This window comes from Spea bombifrons, chromosome 2, assembly GCF_027358695.1.
Source record: "Spea bombifrons isolate aSpeBom1 chromosome 2, aSpeBom1.2.pri, whole genome shotgun sequence".
Lineage (NCBI taxonomy): Eukaryota > Metazoa > Chordata > Amphibia > Anura > Pelobatidae > Spea > Spea bombifrons.
The window spans coordinates 15,859,829-15,878,031 of NC_071088.1; the positions used below are offsets into that span (position 1 = coordinate 15,859,829).

The 18,203-nt window shown below is 35.3% G+C and overlaps 1 protein-coding gene across 1 annotated transcript in view; it reads left to right on the plus strand.

Annotated features, from left to right (window-relative positions):
* The window catches only part of EPHA3 (EPH receptor A3), a 145,339-nt gene extending 135,352 nt beyond the window's left edge, over nt 1–9,987 (plus strand). The window contains exons 14-17 of the mRNA XM_053456904.1: nt 261–410; nt 1,596–1,789; nt 8,093–8,248; nt 9,689–9,987. Coding sequence (XP_053312879.1) covers nt 261–410; nt 1,596–1,789; nt 8,093–8,248; nt 9,689–9,794 — 606 coding nt within the window. The 3' untranslated portion in view covers nt 9,795–9,987. The remainder of the gene's footprint in view (nt 1–260; nt 411–1,595; nt 1,790–8,092; nt 8,249–9,688) is intronic.
* The last annotated feature ends 8,216 nt before the right edge of the window (nt 9,988–18,203 follow it).

Genomic DNA, 18,203 nt, shown 5'->3' on the forward strand with positions numbered 1-18,203 from the left:
GTTAACCCTGCGGGGGCCAGACCGATGAAAAATGCACTTTTAGACCTTAACTTTATCTCTGCATGTTTAATAGAGAAATAATTTAAAGTCTTAATCACATAAACAGTAAAGTGTGCAGTTTCCTAGCGTCCATCTCCTCAAGCCTCTTCTTTCTACCCTGATATTGTGTCCAAGTTCCAAATTTGTTGTAAAGATTTATATTTCTAGTGTGAAATGAAAGACAATGATTTTTTTTCTTTTTTTTTTTTTTTTTTTTTTAGGGTGGAAAGATCCCAATTAGGTGGACATCACCAGAAGCTATTTCATACCGTAAATTCACATCGGCAAGTGACGCGTGGAGCTACGGCATCGTGCTTTGGGAAGTGTTATCTTATGGAGAGAGACCCTATTGGGAAATGTCTAATCAAGATGTAAGTGCAAATAAACAGCTATCAGAGTATCCATAAGTAACTCCCTAGTCCCTTAAAGTTAGCTTAAATGTAATCACGGATATAAAAAATATTCAATGCCTGTTTCTTCATTAAATTCCTTAAATCTGCATTGTTAAATATTTTAGTTTTCAATTTTTCCCCCAAAAAATAATCAGTTATTTAACAGTTGAGTGCTTGTTAATATTGCTTTACTTATCTTAGAGGTCAGAATGTAGCTTTGTTTGCCAAAAAGAACAGTTTTAAGCATCAGAAGAAGTAATTATTTGCGTACATATACTTTGATTAGCAGAAAATGTTTAAAAATCATTCTCTGCATGCCTGTACTTTTATTAGTCCTTTTAAATTTAGATAAATTACAGGTTGCAGAACAAATCTGCTTTAGCCAAGGTCCTTAAACAAAACCTACAATCCCTACCACTCAACTTGATCTACATCCTTTTAATATTGTGGTTAGCGAGATACCGCTGCATTCCTGCTGTATGGTTTCAAATATATAGACTATATATAATATATATATATATATTTCTCACATTCAAGCAACATTTGTAAAGCTGAAATGAGGCTAAATTCTTCTTTTCATACATCATTACCCGCAATTAGAAAAATGAGGTATTTTTGATTTGCAAAACCATTTTCCCCGTCTTTGATTATTTGTTCTTATAGAAAACGTAGCTCCTCTGTGCGCTGCCAACCTCCTTCTGCAGTATCCTAGACTTAAATAAACATGGCTTGACTAATTAAGTGATCAAATATGACATCAAAGAAGGGGATACATATACGAAATGCACTTATGTAATACAATAATTACATTTTTTTAAGCAGAGCCTTTATGCTTGAGGGACATCTTAAGTGGTCCATGGATGTGGGGCTATTGCAGCAGTTTGTTTACCTTATATTTAATTAAATCCATATTTTACTAAATGTATCTTTTAAGTTGAGTGCTTTTTAAGAATAATAAGAGCCTAGGAAATTCCAAAATGGATTCCCAGTCACATCTTTACACACCACTGGAAGCTAATTTACTAACGTTTGCCTGATCAGACTTGTATTGTATAAATGAAACACGTAACAGCAGTAAACAAATCACCTAGCTTTTATGACTTATTCTTTCTATTAAAACTAACATTTTCATGAAATTATAACATGTTATTTTTGTATCATAAGGTTATTAAGGCAGTTGAAGAGGGATACAGATTGCCGCCTCCGATGGACTGTCCAGCTGCCTTGTATCAGCTCATGTTAGACTGCTGGCAGAAGGATCGGAACAACAGACCCAAGTTCGAGCAGATCGTCAGCCTTTTGGACAAGCTGATTCGTAATCCCAGCAGTCTAAAACTGATCGCCAATACCGCTGCAAGGTGATGCTTCTAAGATGCCGTTTTTCAAATTATTCTTATATTTTTGTTTTATGCTCCTTTCTTCTGTTTTGAATAAAGTAAGGCATCTCACACATCTGTGGACTATTGTAATATAAATGTTAGTTTATTTTAGAATATTTTTCGTCACATGCATGAACTGTTAAAAGTTCGATGCGATATCTCATACTTTTTATTATATTATAAACACATGTCTGGGTATTTGTTACATAGAAAATGCTTAACCCACTCAGTACTGGACTATGGAAACAACAAGGCTGCACAACTCGAGGGCGGCAGACTGCCCAAGAATCCTATGCGTCCTTGCCTAAGAAAATAATGTAACAAGTGTTTACTTGAGATGCCTGTGCTTAAGCTAGGATATCCAGAAAATGTGGTCTCTTGGTGGACAGCATCGAATGGAGTTCTGCAACTCTGTATTAAAACATTCTAGCACTGAGTAGATTATTACGTTGATTAAATTCCATAGAACCTGAAAAGTCTGTCTTGCTCTGGTTTTAGAGTTTCAAAAACTCTATTCAGATGTTTAACTCTTTTTCCAATCTTTATACTTCCAGAGTAAGAACTGTACTGTTTATCGTTATAGTTCTCCCTTTTGCCTTCCCAAAAGTAAATCGCCTCTAATGTCTAGGTCTTAGGTTCTCCTAATTCAGATTCCCACTTGCTGGATCCATTAGTATCAATATGACTAAGATTGGTCTTTAATGACCAATGTTTACTCAACAGATGAATGGGTACGTTTCAGATAGCTACAACCATGAAGAAACACAATTGTTACAATTGATAAACCAAATTTGAAACCAATTCTGTTCAACAAGCTCTAGTGTCTCCTAACATGCTCCTTGTACGTAGCTACCCAGTTTCCAGTCCATTCAAGCTAAGGCTTGTCTTGAGTCACATTTCTGTAGACATATTCCCTGGGCTTTCATAGATACAATTAATTATGTATGTAGGATAGACACAATATTTACACTGTTAAAGGCTAATTTTGGTCTGTTCTCTGTGGTTGTCGAATGTCTCCTATTGTTAATAAACATTACAGCGTACAGTTTGAAGCCAGCCTCACTCAACACCTTTTAACGTCTTAAACAGAAAGCTTTTCTCAGACTCTGGTTCTTTCACTTTTGATTGCTTCACAGCACACTGACGTTGAGTAAAATAAACAGAAAAATGCAATTAGGAAAAAATTGTTCCTTTTAACAAAATTTTATTTGAGGAATCACGAGGAAGGCACCAAATGGGTTTTAACCCAATTTCCCGTTAAATAGCTCCTATACGTGCCAAATCTATGGTCAGATTTCATCACTGTCTATAACAAAACGTATTTTTCTTGCTGGGACGTTAAATATACTTAAGGATATTAGCTGAAATAAAATAATTTATGGAGACAGCAGAGACCACCAGAATGTAGACTGTGCGGTTAGATTCAGTATGCTTCTCTGATACTCTTGAGATCTGAGGTCAGGCAGAATGGAGAGCAGCACAAGTGTTCTGCATCCTGGCATCTATCGGGATAACTGACTATATATCCTTACCCTCGGAGGTGAAGACTCAATATATACATCTTTATTTTCAGCCTGGTTGTAAGCATTGTGTAGGCAGTCAAAATAAATTGGTAAATAGTCACCTGGCAATTACTATTTAATAGACACTTATTGTAATGACATTCATAGAAACATTGAGAACCATTCGGCCCATCCAGTCTGCCCATTTTCCCTGAAGTAAGGAATTCAAATCCTTTTCAGTCTTGGTCTGGCCCCATAGAGAGGATAGCTTTAGGTATAGCACATGCCTGTTTACATTCTCTCACTGTATTAGCCTCTACTACTTCTGCTAGGAGACTGTTCTATTTATCTACTACTCTTTCAGTAAAGTAGAACTTTTACCATGACCTCTTGTTCTAACATTGGTCCTCCTTTAAAATAACCTTGCCTCCTCTTCTTCTGTTAAATCCCTTTAAGTTTTTATTCCATCTCCTCTGAGGTCTCTAGAACTGTACCCAATACTCTAGGTGAGGTTTACAGAGAGATCTGTAAAGGGGCAGAATCACCTCCCTCTTCCTGCTGCTAATGCCTCTCCCTATGCAACCCAGAGCCCTGCTTGATTTTTGAGATGCTTCATTGCTAACCTTTAAGTCCTCAGAAAGAATTAGTCCTTTGTCCCTCTCTTCCGTTGTCACTGACATAACAGGGAAGATTACAATGAGATGCATAGTTTGCCTAATACTAGGTATAATTGAATAACTTGCCCTAGAAATAGTTTCCCTAAGTAATATGTAAGCTGTTGATAAGCTTATCACCTAAACATCACGAAAGCAACACTATTAAAGTTATCGAGGCCTCGTTTTCCTGTTCCTTATATCAGCAAAGACCACAGAGTCTTCCCTCTGTTTGGCTCTTGTTAGGTTGTCAGGAATCTGCGAACAATCGATTCCTTTTTTTGCAACCTCAAAACTGGATTGACAGGCTAGCGACCATGACAGCTGGACTTCCATAAGTCCATGAGCGAGTTAAGCTGAATGTTTGACAGATAGACCCTTTGCTACAGTTGTGGAGCATTATCTATAACAATTATAAGTGTATCATTTTATGGTACACGGACTTTGTTTAGAGATGTTTTTTCCATTCCTTTCCTCTGTGTAGATATGCAATTTCCATGATTTCTTTTTAATGACTGCAGTCTGTGGCCTGGTGGGTACTGATTTATGAAAAGCTGTAAAAGATCAGGTGGAACTCGGCAGGACTTCTTTACAGCTGCCTGGATGGAAACCTATCTAATTTGTTTAGTTAACTGTGAGCTCATGGTGAACATCACCCGGCCCATAAATTTTAGGTTCAGACCTCTGACTGGGAGCTTGGTCCAAAAAAAAATCCTGTTGCCTGCTGACGATCTTAAAGACCAACATTCCCTTGATGCACACGTGGAGACATCACAGACCCTTCACAGCTAGAGACACATTCCTCTTCCTTGATAAACTGTCCAGATGTCCTCTCCGAGGAGAGAACTAACCAATTTGTGCTCTAAAATCTTGAAGGAACACTGCAACATCTAAATTAGTACTTTACGAAAATGGTATAGAGTTATATATATGTAAATTAGTCTTCTTTTTACTGCAATGTTATTTTAATACAAGATCCAAGATATAAAAAGTTACAATGACCATTTCATCCCCCAACTGGATATTCTGTTCTTTCTCAGCTTTTCAACACAATTTGTATATTTAATGTGGACGTGTGCCTCTGATAAAGCTAACCAAACACTATTTATAGTGAAAAACAAAATAAAAAAAATATGGAGGGGAAAAAAAAACCCTCACATTCTTTACTGAAGCAACACTTCATAAATAGCTCAAAATGTCTTGGGAATCACAGACATATTGCCAGCAAAATATATGAGTCCAAAGGTGATACACTTATTATACTGTAGCTAACAGCAGTAGCTGTTCCGCCTTATATTACCAGCACATAAAATGAGTTTCAGGTTTGCCTGAAAAAACCTTGCGGTATAACATCTACTGCTAACGAGGATGGGGTAAATTACCTTAACCCTTTGAGGAACACAGATGCACGTAAGGACATTTCCACGTATCGCACACACATCTAATGACTGATTTTAAGCTACGTACTGGATGTCTACAGAGCCCAGTCCATTTGCACTGCATTTATGTATATTCTCATATATTACCTTGTTGAAGGGAGACTCTCATATTTCTTCTAAATTATTGTGTAGTTTTTCTCTTTTTCTTAAAACAGTTCTAGTTTTTGCATAATATTTTTTTTAAGGCAGCTGCGTTTTAGCCATTTTATTATTAGCTCTAGTTGTGTTATCTTAGCCCAATCTTTTTGAGAAGATCAATCTTCTTTTAAGATCAATCAGTTTTAATCACCTTGCCGGACACTCTGACTAATGAAGGTCTTTGAAAGTCTATGAAGGAAATGACTTAATTAGCATTGCCATAAAGAATTGACTCAGTATAGTGTCTGAGCAGGGAAACACAACCAAAATATCACATGACTGACAACAATGGCAGCCTTCGGTCTGCAGATAAAGGATGTTTTGCGGAACAAAATTAGATAAAACCAGACTTTTATGCTAGTTTTATGCTATAGTATTTTTTTTCTTGGGCCTTCCTCTTTAGGTTTCAATGTAGGTTCAATAATGAAGCACTATTGCAGTTAGGTTTAATTATAAAAAATAAAGCACGTTCATATATTGTCATGCATTGAATCACATATTATAATGTTTAAAACATTTGACAGCTAGCATCTGCTTTCTCCTTAGAATGGATCATTTTACATATTGTTGCCCATAAAAGTTACCGTATTTGCTCGATTATAAGACGACCCTGATTATAAGACGACCCCCCAAATCTTAATATTAATTTAGGAAAAAAAGAAAAAGCCTGAATATAAGATGACCCTATAGGAAAAAAGTTTTACCAGTAAATGTTAATTCATTTAAACACTTTTTTTTAATAAAAGGTAGGCTTGAGAAAAATATTTTGGTTTTATTTCCTTCTATTTTCCAACCTGCCCCCCAGTTATGCACATCTGCCCCAGAAGTGCCTTATACCCCCTATATGCCACTGTGCCCCATGATATGCCTTTTAACCCTCTAAATGCCACAGTGCCCCATGATATGCCTTTTAACCCTATATGCCACTGTGCCCCATGATATGCCTTTTAACCCTATATGCCACTCTGGCACTTAGAGGGTTAAAAGGCATATTATGGGGAAGAGTGGCATATAGGGAGGTTAAAGGCATTTCAGGAGGCAGAGTGGCATTAAAGGGGTTAAAAGGCATTTCACAGAGCACCCTGCCTCCAGAAATGCCTTACACCCCCCATTTAACACTCCCCCTCCCTCCTCCAAACTTACCGGTGCTTCTGAGTTGGGGGGGCGCATAACACAGGAGGGTCCAGGTCCCCTGCATCTGAGCCCCAGGTGCTTAGTCCGGACAGCATGTAGAGCTCCACGCGAATCGCGTAGAGCTCTACACGCTGCCCGGACTAAGCACCGGGGACTCAGAAGCACCGGTAAGTTGGAGGGGGCATAACACAGGAGGATGCAGGTCCCCTGCATCCTCCTGTGTTATGCCCCCCCCCTCCAGCTCACCGGTGCTTCTGAGTCCCCAGTGCTTAGTCCGGGCAGCATGTAGAGCTCTACGCGATTGTATCGTGTAGAGCTCTACGCGATTATATCGCGTAGAGCTCTACACGCAGCCCGGACTAAGCACCGGGGACTCAGATGCACCGGTAAGTTGGGTCGGGGGTTAACACAGGAGGATCCAGGTCCCCTGCACCTGGGTCCCCAGTGCTTAGTCCGGGAAACGTGTAGAGCTCTACGCGATTGTATCGCGTAGAGCTCTACACGCAGCCCGGACTAAGCACCGGGGATTCAGAAGCAACGGTAAGTTGGGGGGGGGTTAACGCAGGAAGATCCAGGTCCTCTGCATCGCTGCGGGGGATCTGGATCTTAGTCTCATAATCAGACCTATTTGAGGTCTGATTATAAGACGACCCTGATTATAAGACGAGGGGTATTTTTCAGAGCATTTGCTCTGGAAAAAACCTTGTCTTATAATCGAGCAAATACGGTACTTGTTATTGATATATTCTTGATATTTTTTTTCCTAAAGATAAATCCCTAAGCACTGTTTTTATTTCTACCCCTAGTACACCATTAATACCACCAAAAATACTTATTTTGATGGTTGCGAAGACTTTTCCCCAAATTTCTCTAATACTCAAAAAGTTGACTTGATGTTATTGCTTTCTGGAGAAACACCAAGAGAAAAGTTCTTTAATGTTAAATTATTATGAAAATGCTTTAAAATGTGCCTACACTGGGGGAAATAATCATATGCATACATTCAAAGATGAACACAACAAATTGCCCAAAGCAAAGTCATACAGGGGCATAATATAAATCAAAGTTATGTTTAATTTTTGATGGATGTGTAGTTCTAGTAAAATAAATGCTACAGAAAGGTAATCTCATGGTATTATAAAACAATAGTTGTATAATTCTTAGTTATTACTGAGGTTAGTTGTTATTCTTTTGGGTTAGCTTAATTGTTGCCCACCAATATCTGTATTTTATTATAACATTATAGTGTTTCTTTACAGCATACTTAGCCACTTTTCAAAAGATAGAAGCTCTGACCCAAAGTGAAAAATGATGTACGAATACGAACCCATTTTTTTTGTTTTCATATCACCTTGAGGTCTGGTTTAAATTGTAGTAAATCAAACTAATCTTCATTTTTCTTTCTTGCTCCTGCAGGCCATCAAATTTATTGCTAGATCAAAACAGTGCTGACTTCCCTACATTCCGGCCTACGGGAGACTGGCTCGATAGTATCCAAACGGGGCAATGCAAGGACATTCTATCTGGAGTTAGCTATAGCTCGTGTGAGACGATTGCAAAAATTTCTTTAGAGTAAGGACATATTTTTTTCAGATTATTTTTCTTATTTTTATACTCTTATTATAGTAAAAAATGATTACCGATATGATATACCAATACAGGAAATGTCAGGAATACCCCCAAAAATTGAGGTTTGGCAGCAATTTCTAACTTATCAGGACTATAAAAATGAAAAGGTCACTTTTTGTAAAGCGAAGAATCTATTAACCCAAAAAAATTATATAGATTTCCTTAGCCATTTTGAGGAGATTGTTTTCTTAAACCACTAATGAGTATAACTGCCTGATTTTTTTATGTTAATTACAGAATAAATTAGCTTAAAGCCTCCTGTCTAACATATTGAACATTACTCTTGAATTATATGTGGTATATAATTACCTCATGCTACTAATAAATCCAGGGATGGATTTAAGACTTATCCCTCATGAGTCACATCATTTTACAAACCTTTTCAAATCTAATGTCTATTAAGCAATTCATATTTTTGTGAAAATAAGTGGCTTTTGTTAAGCTTTATTTTTGTATTCTTTTTTTAAACAGACAAAATGTATTTTTCTTATATATATATATTAAAAAATATAGTTACACAGTATATATATACATATATATATATATATATATATATATATGTAAATATATATATATATATATATATATATAATATTATTATCAACCATTTCTTTTTTGGAAACAGTTCAATATAGTAGTAATTTTGTTATATTTGATGTAAATATATGTCAATTTTTTAAACTATGTGGGCATTTTAGATCGTCTTAGATTTATAACTTTATGCCTATCCTATGCAAGTTTAAATTCCATCTACCACTTCTGCTGGGAGACTGCTCCACTTACTCCTTACATTACATCTTCTATACATCTTAATTTTACTTTTTCTTAAATAATTCACACATCTTTCAAGTCGTCTGATTATCAACATTAAAATGCACACATTACTTTAGGAGGTTTTATAATTCAAACAGAATCTTTACTCATCTTCACCAAGTGGTATCTCCATCAATCATATTTGGGGGACACCTGGTGGGACAGAGTCAAAAGTAGGGAGGCAATTATAAAACGCTATATATACATATATATTAAAGTTGAAAAGGGAGCACTCTCCATACCTGGGCTCTGGCTCGACGAGACAAACAAGATCTCTGATCTCCACATCTGGCCCATTTACTCAATGAAGGATGTGCTGAGCCAGGCATGAAAGGCAGCCATTGGGTGGGAGGCTGGGGGTGCTGACCTCTGATAGGTACAATAATTTAACAAATCATAGATCATTTAAACACAATAGTTTCCTTATTGTCTAACAGAGCACGTCCTTCCCATTGTGTCAGACGGTTCACATTATACCTGGATTCTCTTATCAAAATGATTGACGTTCTGTTTGCTTGTCTGTTTGAATACATGAGATCTTCTAATTATTCTTATGATTTTTTAATGCAGCGACATGAAGACAGTTGGTGTCACCATCCTTGGCCCACGGAACAAAATCACGAATGCTCTAAGACCTCAAGAAACGCCTTCAAAGAACGGACCTGTAAATGTGTAAATAAAAGAAATACAGGAAAATATATCTCACATGGAAGGTGCAATTGAAGCTGACAAACTTCTCACACCATGGTGGGGCGCTTGGACTATAAAGTGAATCCCTACCCAACTCGTGCATATGAGTAACTATGCCTTAAATACAAGTGGAAAGTCTTCTATTTCTTAGCCAAAAAAAGGATGCATTTTATAACAAAGACTTATAAAAAAAAAAAAAGACTGGAGAAGAAAAAACATCATGGATAAAGAGACACCTGCTTCAGGAACTACCATCAAACAGAACCATCTAATTCAAACGTGCAAACAGGGTTATTATTAATGAGCAGAACTTCCAAATAATTGTAACGTAATTCTGTGTTTTAAAAAATATCAGGATAATCACTTTATTATTTACAAAGTAATACAGGTAATTTAAGGACCTTAACCCACTAAGTGCCAGGGGTGGTATAAAAGCCAAGGTTAATAATGTTTGAAAAACCAATTATGATACAAAGTTTTGATTGTTACGAAAGACAACTGCACACGTATTGTGCGACCATTAAAATATTTAATAGTTATTTGTTTGACTTAATTTCCCGTTCTTACAATTGACAGTGCCATGAGAGAAAGGGCGTAACATTTTTTTGAATAATTGTATCTTTAAGTGGTTTTATACTAAATTGAAATGAATTACCTTAATACAGAATTTTCTTTCCCTTTGCGCAGCTGTCTACTTATAATAATAATATGATTCAATGCATAAAATGTACACCAATTTCATTTTAATAAGGAAATGAAACTGAAATGTAACATAGCCTTGCAATTTCACATCTTGAATACTGAAACGCAATAAATATGAAAATATCAAGAACATTTGCTCTTGACGTAATACATTTTGAAGTTTATAATATAGTCTTTATAATTCTAGTCACTAAAGCAGTACACATGCTTGTTTGGTTATTCTGAGCTGATTTCATATAATCTTATCCAGTATTTAGTATCATGGTCCAGTCAATAGGTTTACATATATGTATTAAGCAATACCTGTGACATTTCAAAGATTTCTTCATAATTTCTCCGTTTATTCCCGAGAATCTATCTGGAGTCCATTTTTTTTCCGGTACTAATTTGTGAATCCAACAACTGATACAAATATAATATTTCAAAGAAAACTAAACTATGGCTCCTCCTATGGGACATATAGCTTTTCTTTACATGAATAATATTGAACACCAGTTCTAACTATTTTCTAATGAAATATTTAAATAATAAATAGGAAGTTGTGCTACGTTCTTCTACGTTGATTTTGCTATAATATTCATATTCTCACGGGCCTGTTATCATAAGGGAATGTAGAGAGGGTTTAAAGTGTGTTGATGACATTGTGTTATAATAGCTGATTAAGATGATACAATATTTCTTCCGTACACATCTTTTGAGCCTTAATGATTCTGCAGAATGGTTATCAGATGTCTGGTAATAAACGGAATTGTCCAGTATTTTGTCCCAGAATGACATATACATTGGTTTGGTTTGTTACTGGTGTCCAGCGCATGAATTCAAAACTATCTGGTCATTCGGTTCTGCAGTATGAGTGAAAGTTACCCATCCCAAAACTGTTTATAGAGAAGAAATAATGCCTACTAGATAGAAAGCCTTATTATTCAATTCTCTTCTTGAGGAAGAGACCTATATAATCTTGAAAGCTTGCAATCCATTATACGTCAGTAAGCCAATAAAGGTATCATCTTCAACCAATTTGCTTTCTCTCTCAACACGGTACAACTCTATACCTTTTCAGTATATATCGCCGAGTCCTCTAATCCTCAGTAGTTTTTTAATGTTTTAATTAATCAGACAAACTAAAGTCACAGTAATCACAATATACACTATCTTTCTTCCTTAGGTTTCCGAGGTGTTCATAGCAGAGTCTCTGAACTGTTTGCTTCCTTGTACATAGTGTATGTAAAACCTATCATTTAATTATTTGTACCTGTGGGATACTCGATTTTTCATGGCCATCACAAAAAGAACTTGAATGAAAAATAAAATATCAAACCAGAGGTATTCATATTACTGTGTGTTCAATATTATCTCTTCTGAATTTTTAAGGTAATATACATATTATACGTTATTTATTTCTGTTTATATATCTAGCTTATGCTTTGTGTTTAACATACATTATAAATTGCTTAGACATAAATCGCTTTGTATTTACTGTTTTTTTTTTTTCTCTAAGCATTGCATATTAGTTTTCATATTGTGCAATTGTAGATGGCCTCAGACTAATGTAAAATGATTTGTAGTGGAAACATTTATATTTTTATAATAAACTTGGTGAAAGTATTTTTGACAGAACTGAGCTGGGTGTTGATTGCTTTATAGTTTCTTAAAGGGGAATTCTTTTCATCACATCTTTAAATTCACTTATTAAAATACATACAGTTCGTCCTTTATTCTTGTCAATCCGTGATTGTTATGGATATGTTTAATTTTAGGTTGCCATTCTATCTATTCTGCAAATAGGTTGTTGCCATAGAAACTGAAAAGGCTTTTAACACATTTTTGTATTGGTTTCATGTGATTATGTAAAACATTTTTATTAACTAGTTCGATTGATTTTATATATTTTAATAATTAGTTATGAGTTATATTTAGGTTGCGTTGGATTCAACTGTTATCCTGTTATCCAGAGCTGTATGGGCCCTTTTAGGCTTTGGGTCCCAGTGACCCCTTTCCGAGGAATGGGTCCTTGTTGCTACTCTTAACAGGGATTGGAGCCAGCTGGCCCCATTGCAAGCATGAACTGAGGACGGGGCAGGGCAGTCTTGAAGGTTGGTACTGGGCCCTAAGATTTCTGATGATGGCCAGTTTGAGTTTGGAATGCTGTGCATATTATTTCACGGCATGAATTGTGTGCTTTTTTTTTAAATGTTAAGATGTTTTTTTTAAATGTTTTTTTAAATGTTAAGATGTTTTTTAGCATATGTCCTGTTTTGGGTTTTTTTGCAATTTCTTATTGGGTGGCCAACATTCCTCTCTACAAAAGTTGATTCAACAGAACTACTTTTAATAGTATAAAAAAACTATTTTATTTTATTTTTTTTTGCAAATTTTGATTTTCTTGTGATGGACAAAAATGAATCTAAAAATATTTCTCCTGCATCTTGTACCCGACAAAGTACAAAGTACATACAAATGTCCTTCATGTAGGAAATACAGACTTTACTATTAAAGACGCCTTTAGGCTGTGACTCCTACCTTTCTCTTGTGCATATTATCTTTCTTTCCATTAGAAATGAAGAATTTTGGCAGGAAAATTAAAAGCATAGCTTAAGTCTCAAGATAATAACAGAGTTAAAATCCGACAGCAGTGTGTGGTAACCCGTGCGGGGATTTAATGTTAGTTTGAACCTTTTTGAAACACAGCAAAACAATTCAATCTTCCAATAAAGAAAAACCTCAACAGTAAAACGATTTCACCTTTCGATGAAAAACATTTAATTTACAAATGAATTTTCTCACCACATTCTTGAAAGTAAATGGTAGTATATTGCATTAATTATTATGGTCTGGAAATTGTAGCTTGAAGCCTATTATTACAGACATATTCTTATTCTTAATGGTTCTCAATGGAAATGTAGAGCTTCCAAGGGCCCCTCGATCTTCGGTGTTGAAACACAGTGAAAGTGATACCACCTGTAAAGAATTAACACAATCTATAACTACTTTGCTATTTTAGATCTACAATTCTGCATATTAAGATAAAATCAGACACAAGGGATCGATCATCCCACTATTCTGGCGTGAGATAAAAACATTTCTTTGTTGGTTATTTCCATTCTTATATTCCTGCTTCTCCACATTGAGGGGGATGTCAGGAAACTGGGAGATTGTATTACTTAACAGAAACTAGAAAGGATTTTACTATTCATGCAATATTTTCTATTTCCTTATCTTATAGGATTTCTATGATCTTTGTAACTTTTTACGTAGGTTTTTATTGTAACATATTGATGTTTTGTTTCTTCAAGTGATTTTCCTCAATATAGAAAAAGCCTATAAAATAATGACTGGGGTAAAACTCTATTCCCATGAAGTGGTTTGTCGTGAATTTTTGCTCTTAATGTAATTAAGTTAATAATAAAAAAAGAAATTCCACAAATGAATTCGACCAAAAGGTCTTCTTCACTTAAGATTATTTTCACAACACTGGATGTAAAGGTTTATTGATATAGAATAACCTCAATGTTTAATATAATCAGTAAAGCAAAAACATATACTTTTGTAAGGTTTAAATCGGAAAATTGTATAAGAAAAATAAATGAATGGCAGTCATGATAAAATATAAATTTAAAATGATATATACCTCCACACTTACATTCATATTATATGCTACAAATTATATTTACGTTTGTTTTAAATTTATTTAAATTTATAAATTTAATTATATTTATGTCTTACACATATATCCCTTTCAACTCACTTTTTACCCAAAAAAGATTAATGGTGATTAATCTTGTAGGGATTCTCAAGCATGTTTGTGCTTCTGAATATACTTTTAATTCACCTGTAAGTGAAAAAAATAATTCCACCCTGATATAAAGGTAATTTGCTTTCCTATAACCTGCTGCCAGCCTCCTGATGGGTAAAACTGTACACGCATACCTGGAACTTGCTAATCTTGAGCTTCTTCAGTCTCCAGGCAAAGGATCACCAGTCGGTCACATTCACTTCCTGGCTAGATTCGGCCTATTTCCAGTAGACTTCCTGCCAATTACCATACATTCCCTGAGACTTCCTGTCCACTTAATTCCAACTTCCTTTGCGAGCAGCTAGCCACGCCTCCTGGATGAAACCACACCCCCCAGAAGAAGGGTGTCTCCAGGTAACCAAACCTGCGAAGTTTGAAGCCAACATCCACTTAACTTTTTGAATTATTGTTAAAGAAAAAAACTTTTTTTATAAATAAATGCTCTATTAATAAGAAATACTTATTTTTAATTGGAAAAAATGGAGAAATGCTTAAAAAGGCATTTTAAGGATATATTTAAGCAAGTTATTTACTTATTATTATAGGTTTTAAGCTATCTTTTAAGTTCTATTTATTTTTGAAGGTTAGTTTTCTAAGGGGATACACATAGACTCCTTCCACCAGACTCTTCTGACAAAGCTCAGCTTCAGCTGTTCCAGATTAAAGACCTACATATTATTATATTACATACATTACATATAGCTGTATAATAGTGTATCTACTGCAAGTTGGAAATGGCCTTTAGTTGTCGTTAAATTAGTGCTAAACCATGTAAAAATTGGAGCAACGCCACTAAAACAAGGCTGGACCCTAATCTTTCTTGGTAGCTGTTGGTCGAAGTCTGGTTGGATGCAAGAATAACTAAATGCTTTAATGATTACAAATGGGTAAAATAAATAAAAAATAGGAAGCATTATTATTATTATGTTTTATTTATATAATGGCAACAATTCATGCAGCGCTTCTTACAATACATATATTTAAGGAGTATGACAAGACCAGAAAACTGCATGCGAGATTATGCGCCCTGGCTAAAGGCATAATTCATAAATAAATCATATAAAATTATTTTTAATCTCTATGCCTTTCAGTAACACCATCATGACTATTTGCTTACACTGTACTATATTTATTCCTTTTTTAAGCTACATTTTTATGTATGTTCAGCATTAGAACATTAGCCCTTTGAAACATGAGACACAAAGAAGGAGAGCTTTTATTTTTATTGTATGTTGTTTTTTTTGTTTTATTTGCTAAATATAGCCATCTTATTTTCCAGAATGCTTGCTACCTTTTTATAAAGAGCGCTGTGTGAGGTTTGATTACCTGATATAACCTCCATACCAAAGCCAAGAGTATAGAATGCGGTCTGTTTGGCAGGAAAAAAACAAAAACAATGAAATATACAGGCATTTTGGCAAACTTTTTTGACACTACCAACAAACAAAATCAGCTATGATCAGAGTGTTTACAAAGCAAAGAAACCAAATCACATGTCTGCTGACAGACTGTTCATTTTTTTTTTTCAAATATCAGCAGACTTAAAACATTTTTAGGATTTCCGCAGTGACTGTTTTTTCTATATTTTACATACATTAATATGATTACTTAATCTAGTCCCCAAAATTCTATTTTTAGTTTTTATTATTTTTCATGGACACCACTGTATTTTACTGCATGTAAATTGACGCATGCATTCTTTAGTTATTGGAGTAAGGAAATGAGACTTCTTAAGCCCTATCCGGGAAGCATATACAAGAAGTATACCACCTGCACATGCTCAGTAGCCTTAAATGATGAATTTACATACATGCTAGCAAAAGCTCAAGGTTCGTAGTATACATATGATTGGCTGCTGATTTCATGGATTTCCATCAGAGCTCAGTTCTCTGTCTCAGCTCAGAGACAGAACAGAAAGAAACCATGTTCTGCTGGGTCACAAGCCCCAGGCTTAATTTTTTTTTAAGTATATATATATATATATATATATATATATATATACATATATATATATATATATATATATATATATATATATATATATATATTTATTTATTTATTTTTTAATTGACCTTAAAGGGTTATTTTTTTATATTAACTCCAAAAACACCTTTTTAAAATTGTATTCGTAAAACCTGTCTCGCCTATATGAATATGGTTAAAAAAAAGCCCTACATGTCCCAAAAAAAGATATAATTTGCGTAGGTACACTAAATGAGAAAGAGAGAAATTATGAAAAATTCCTCTGGTTCAGTGACATAAAATAGCCCTTGTTCTTAAGGGGTTAAAATGTAAATTAATATTTTTGTAGAAGCTACGTAACCATTGACCTGATTTTTATATTCTCTGCTTCACCTCAAAGATTTTATGTCTTTTCTTCTTGCTTTAACAATATGGGATAGATCTGAAGAGAAATCACACACTAGCTTAACCTTCTACTGGAGTGTGCATTGTCTACCACGGTGAATTTCCAGTTGGATGTGGACTGACATCCACATTGTGTGGGGAAAAAGGTAATTGCAGCTGTTTAGCACAGGCTTCTTTTAACACATTATTATATAGTGTTTTCTCGGTTGGACAGACATACTGCAAGCAATCATTCGCAGGCTACTTTGTGGTGGTCTGAATTTGATGCTGAAGACTTCCCCATCACAAGTTAAGTACACACATTTACAGTAGCTACATTTAAAAGGTTTATGTAAAATATTTATTAGGTTAACTACTACTGTGACAACTTTAAAGCAACCTGATGTATTGGTAGGGGGCTGCGTAAAGGAATTATTCATGACAATTTCCTTACAAGACATATGGGATTCATTTGAAATTAATAAAGAAAATGTGCAAAAAATGTCACGGGCACACACACACACATACACACACACACGTACACACACACTGGCGCATTGCGTTGTCTGAGCGCTTGATGGTATAACGGAGAGATCTGATACAGGGAAGCCCTATACTGAGCCAGTGGCCCGTTTTAGTTTTACACAGATCTTAGATACTCTCTTTTTCACCTTTGGAAATTTTTTTAGATTTCACATCTGCTTAATGCCTAAAGAGGTGTCTGATAAGGTGCAAGTGTCTTGATGAGGGGAAGTGGTGGCCCAGTTATGTCTACATAAAAGACATTGGTGAGGCCTGATTTAAGTTATTTATAGTAGCCACGGTAAGGAAGAGCTTCATGTGAATGCCACAGAACAGGCATGTGAAGGGAACTGGTGGGGCTGGAATTTGGTAGGTGATTTTTCCATCACTAAATTTGATTGTTGTTCAGAGGATTTATATCTTGGTAGTGTCAGCCATCTTAAGCCAATGGATTTGCTAAAAACACATCTGAGTGTATTGCAGGAGATGACAGGTAAATTCACAAGAGTCATGGCTTCAACATAGTGAATGTTTTATACATTATGAAGGGCCAAGCTCAGTGAGCTTCTCCTGTATGAAATATAACTGATGTAAATATGCTTTTTACAGGTCAACTTAGGTTTTTCTTACAACTCACTGGTTGTTCTTCATGAACAGTTAACTGTGGGCATTGAAACCACAATTCTCCTGCAAACTGTCCTGACAACTTCCACAGAATTACTTGCATAGAGCTCTAAAATTACGTTGAATTATTTTCCTTTTTGCCATAAGCATACTAGGCTTTTCTTAAACAGAATAAATGTAAACGTTGAACACAATGCAGTTCCATTGTTAATGCATGTTGGTGTGTTAAAGGGAGATACATTACACACGTATCCAGACAGACAGGGGTCTTGTGGCACAGTGGCTGGTAATGGGAAAGCTCTGTTTGGGGTAATTATGCTGCATCTATTCTGTAAACTTAGCCGTAATAATTATCTCCTCTATTTTCTTCGGTATAATGGGTCAGGCCCATAAGGAGTTACAGGTTTG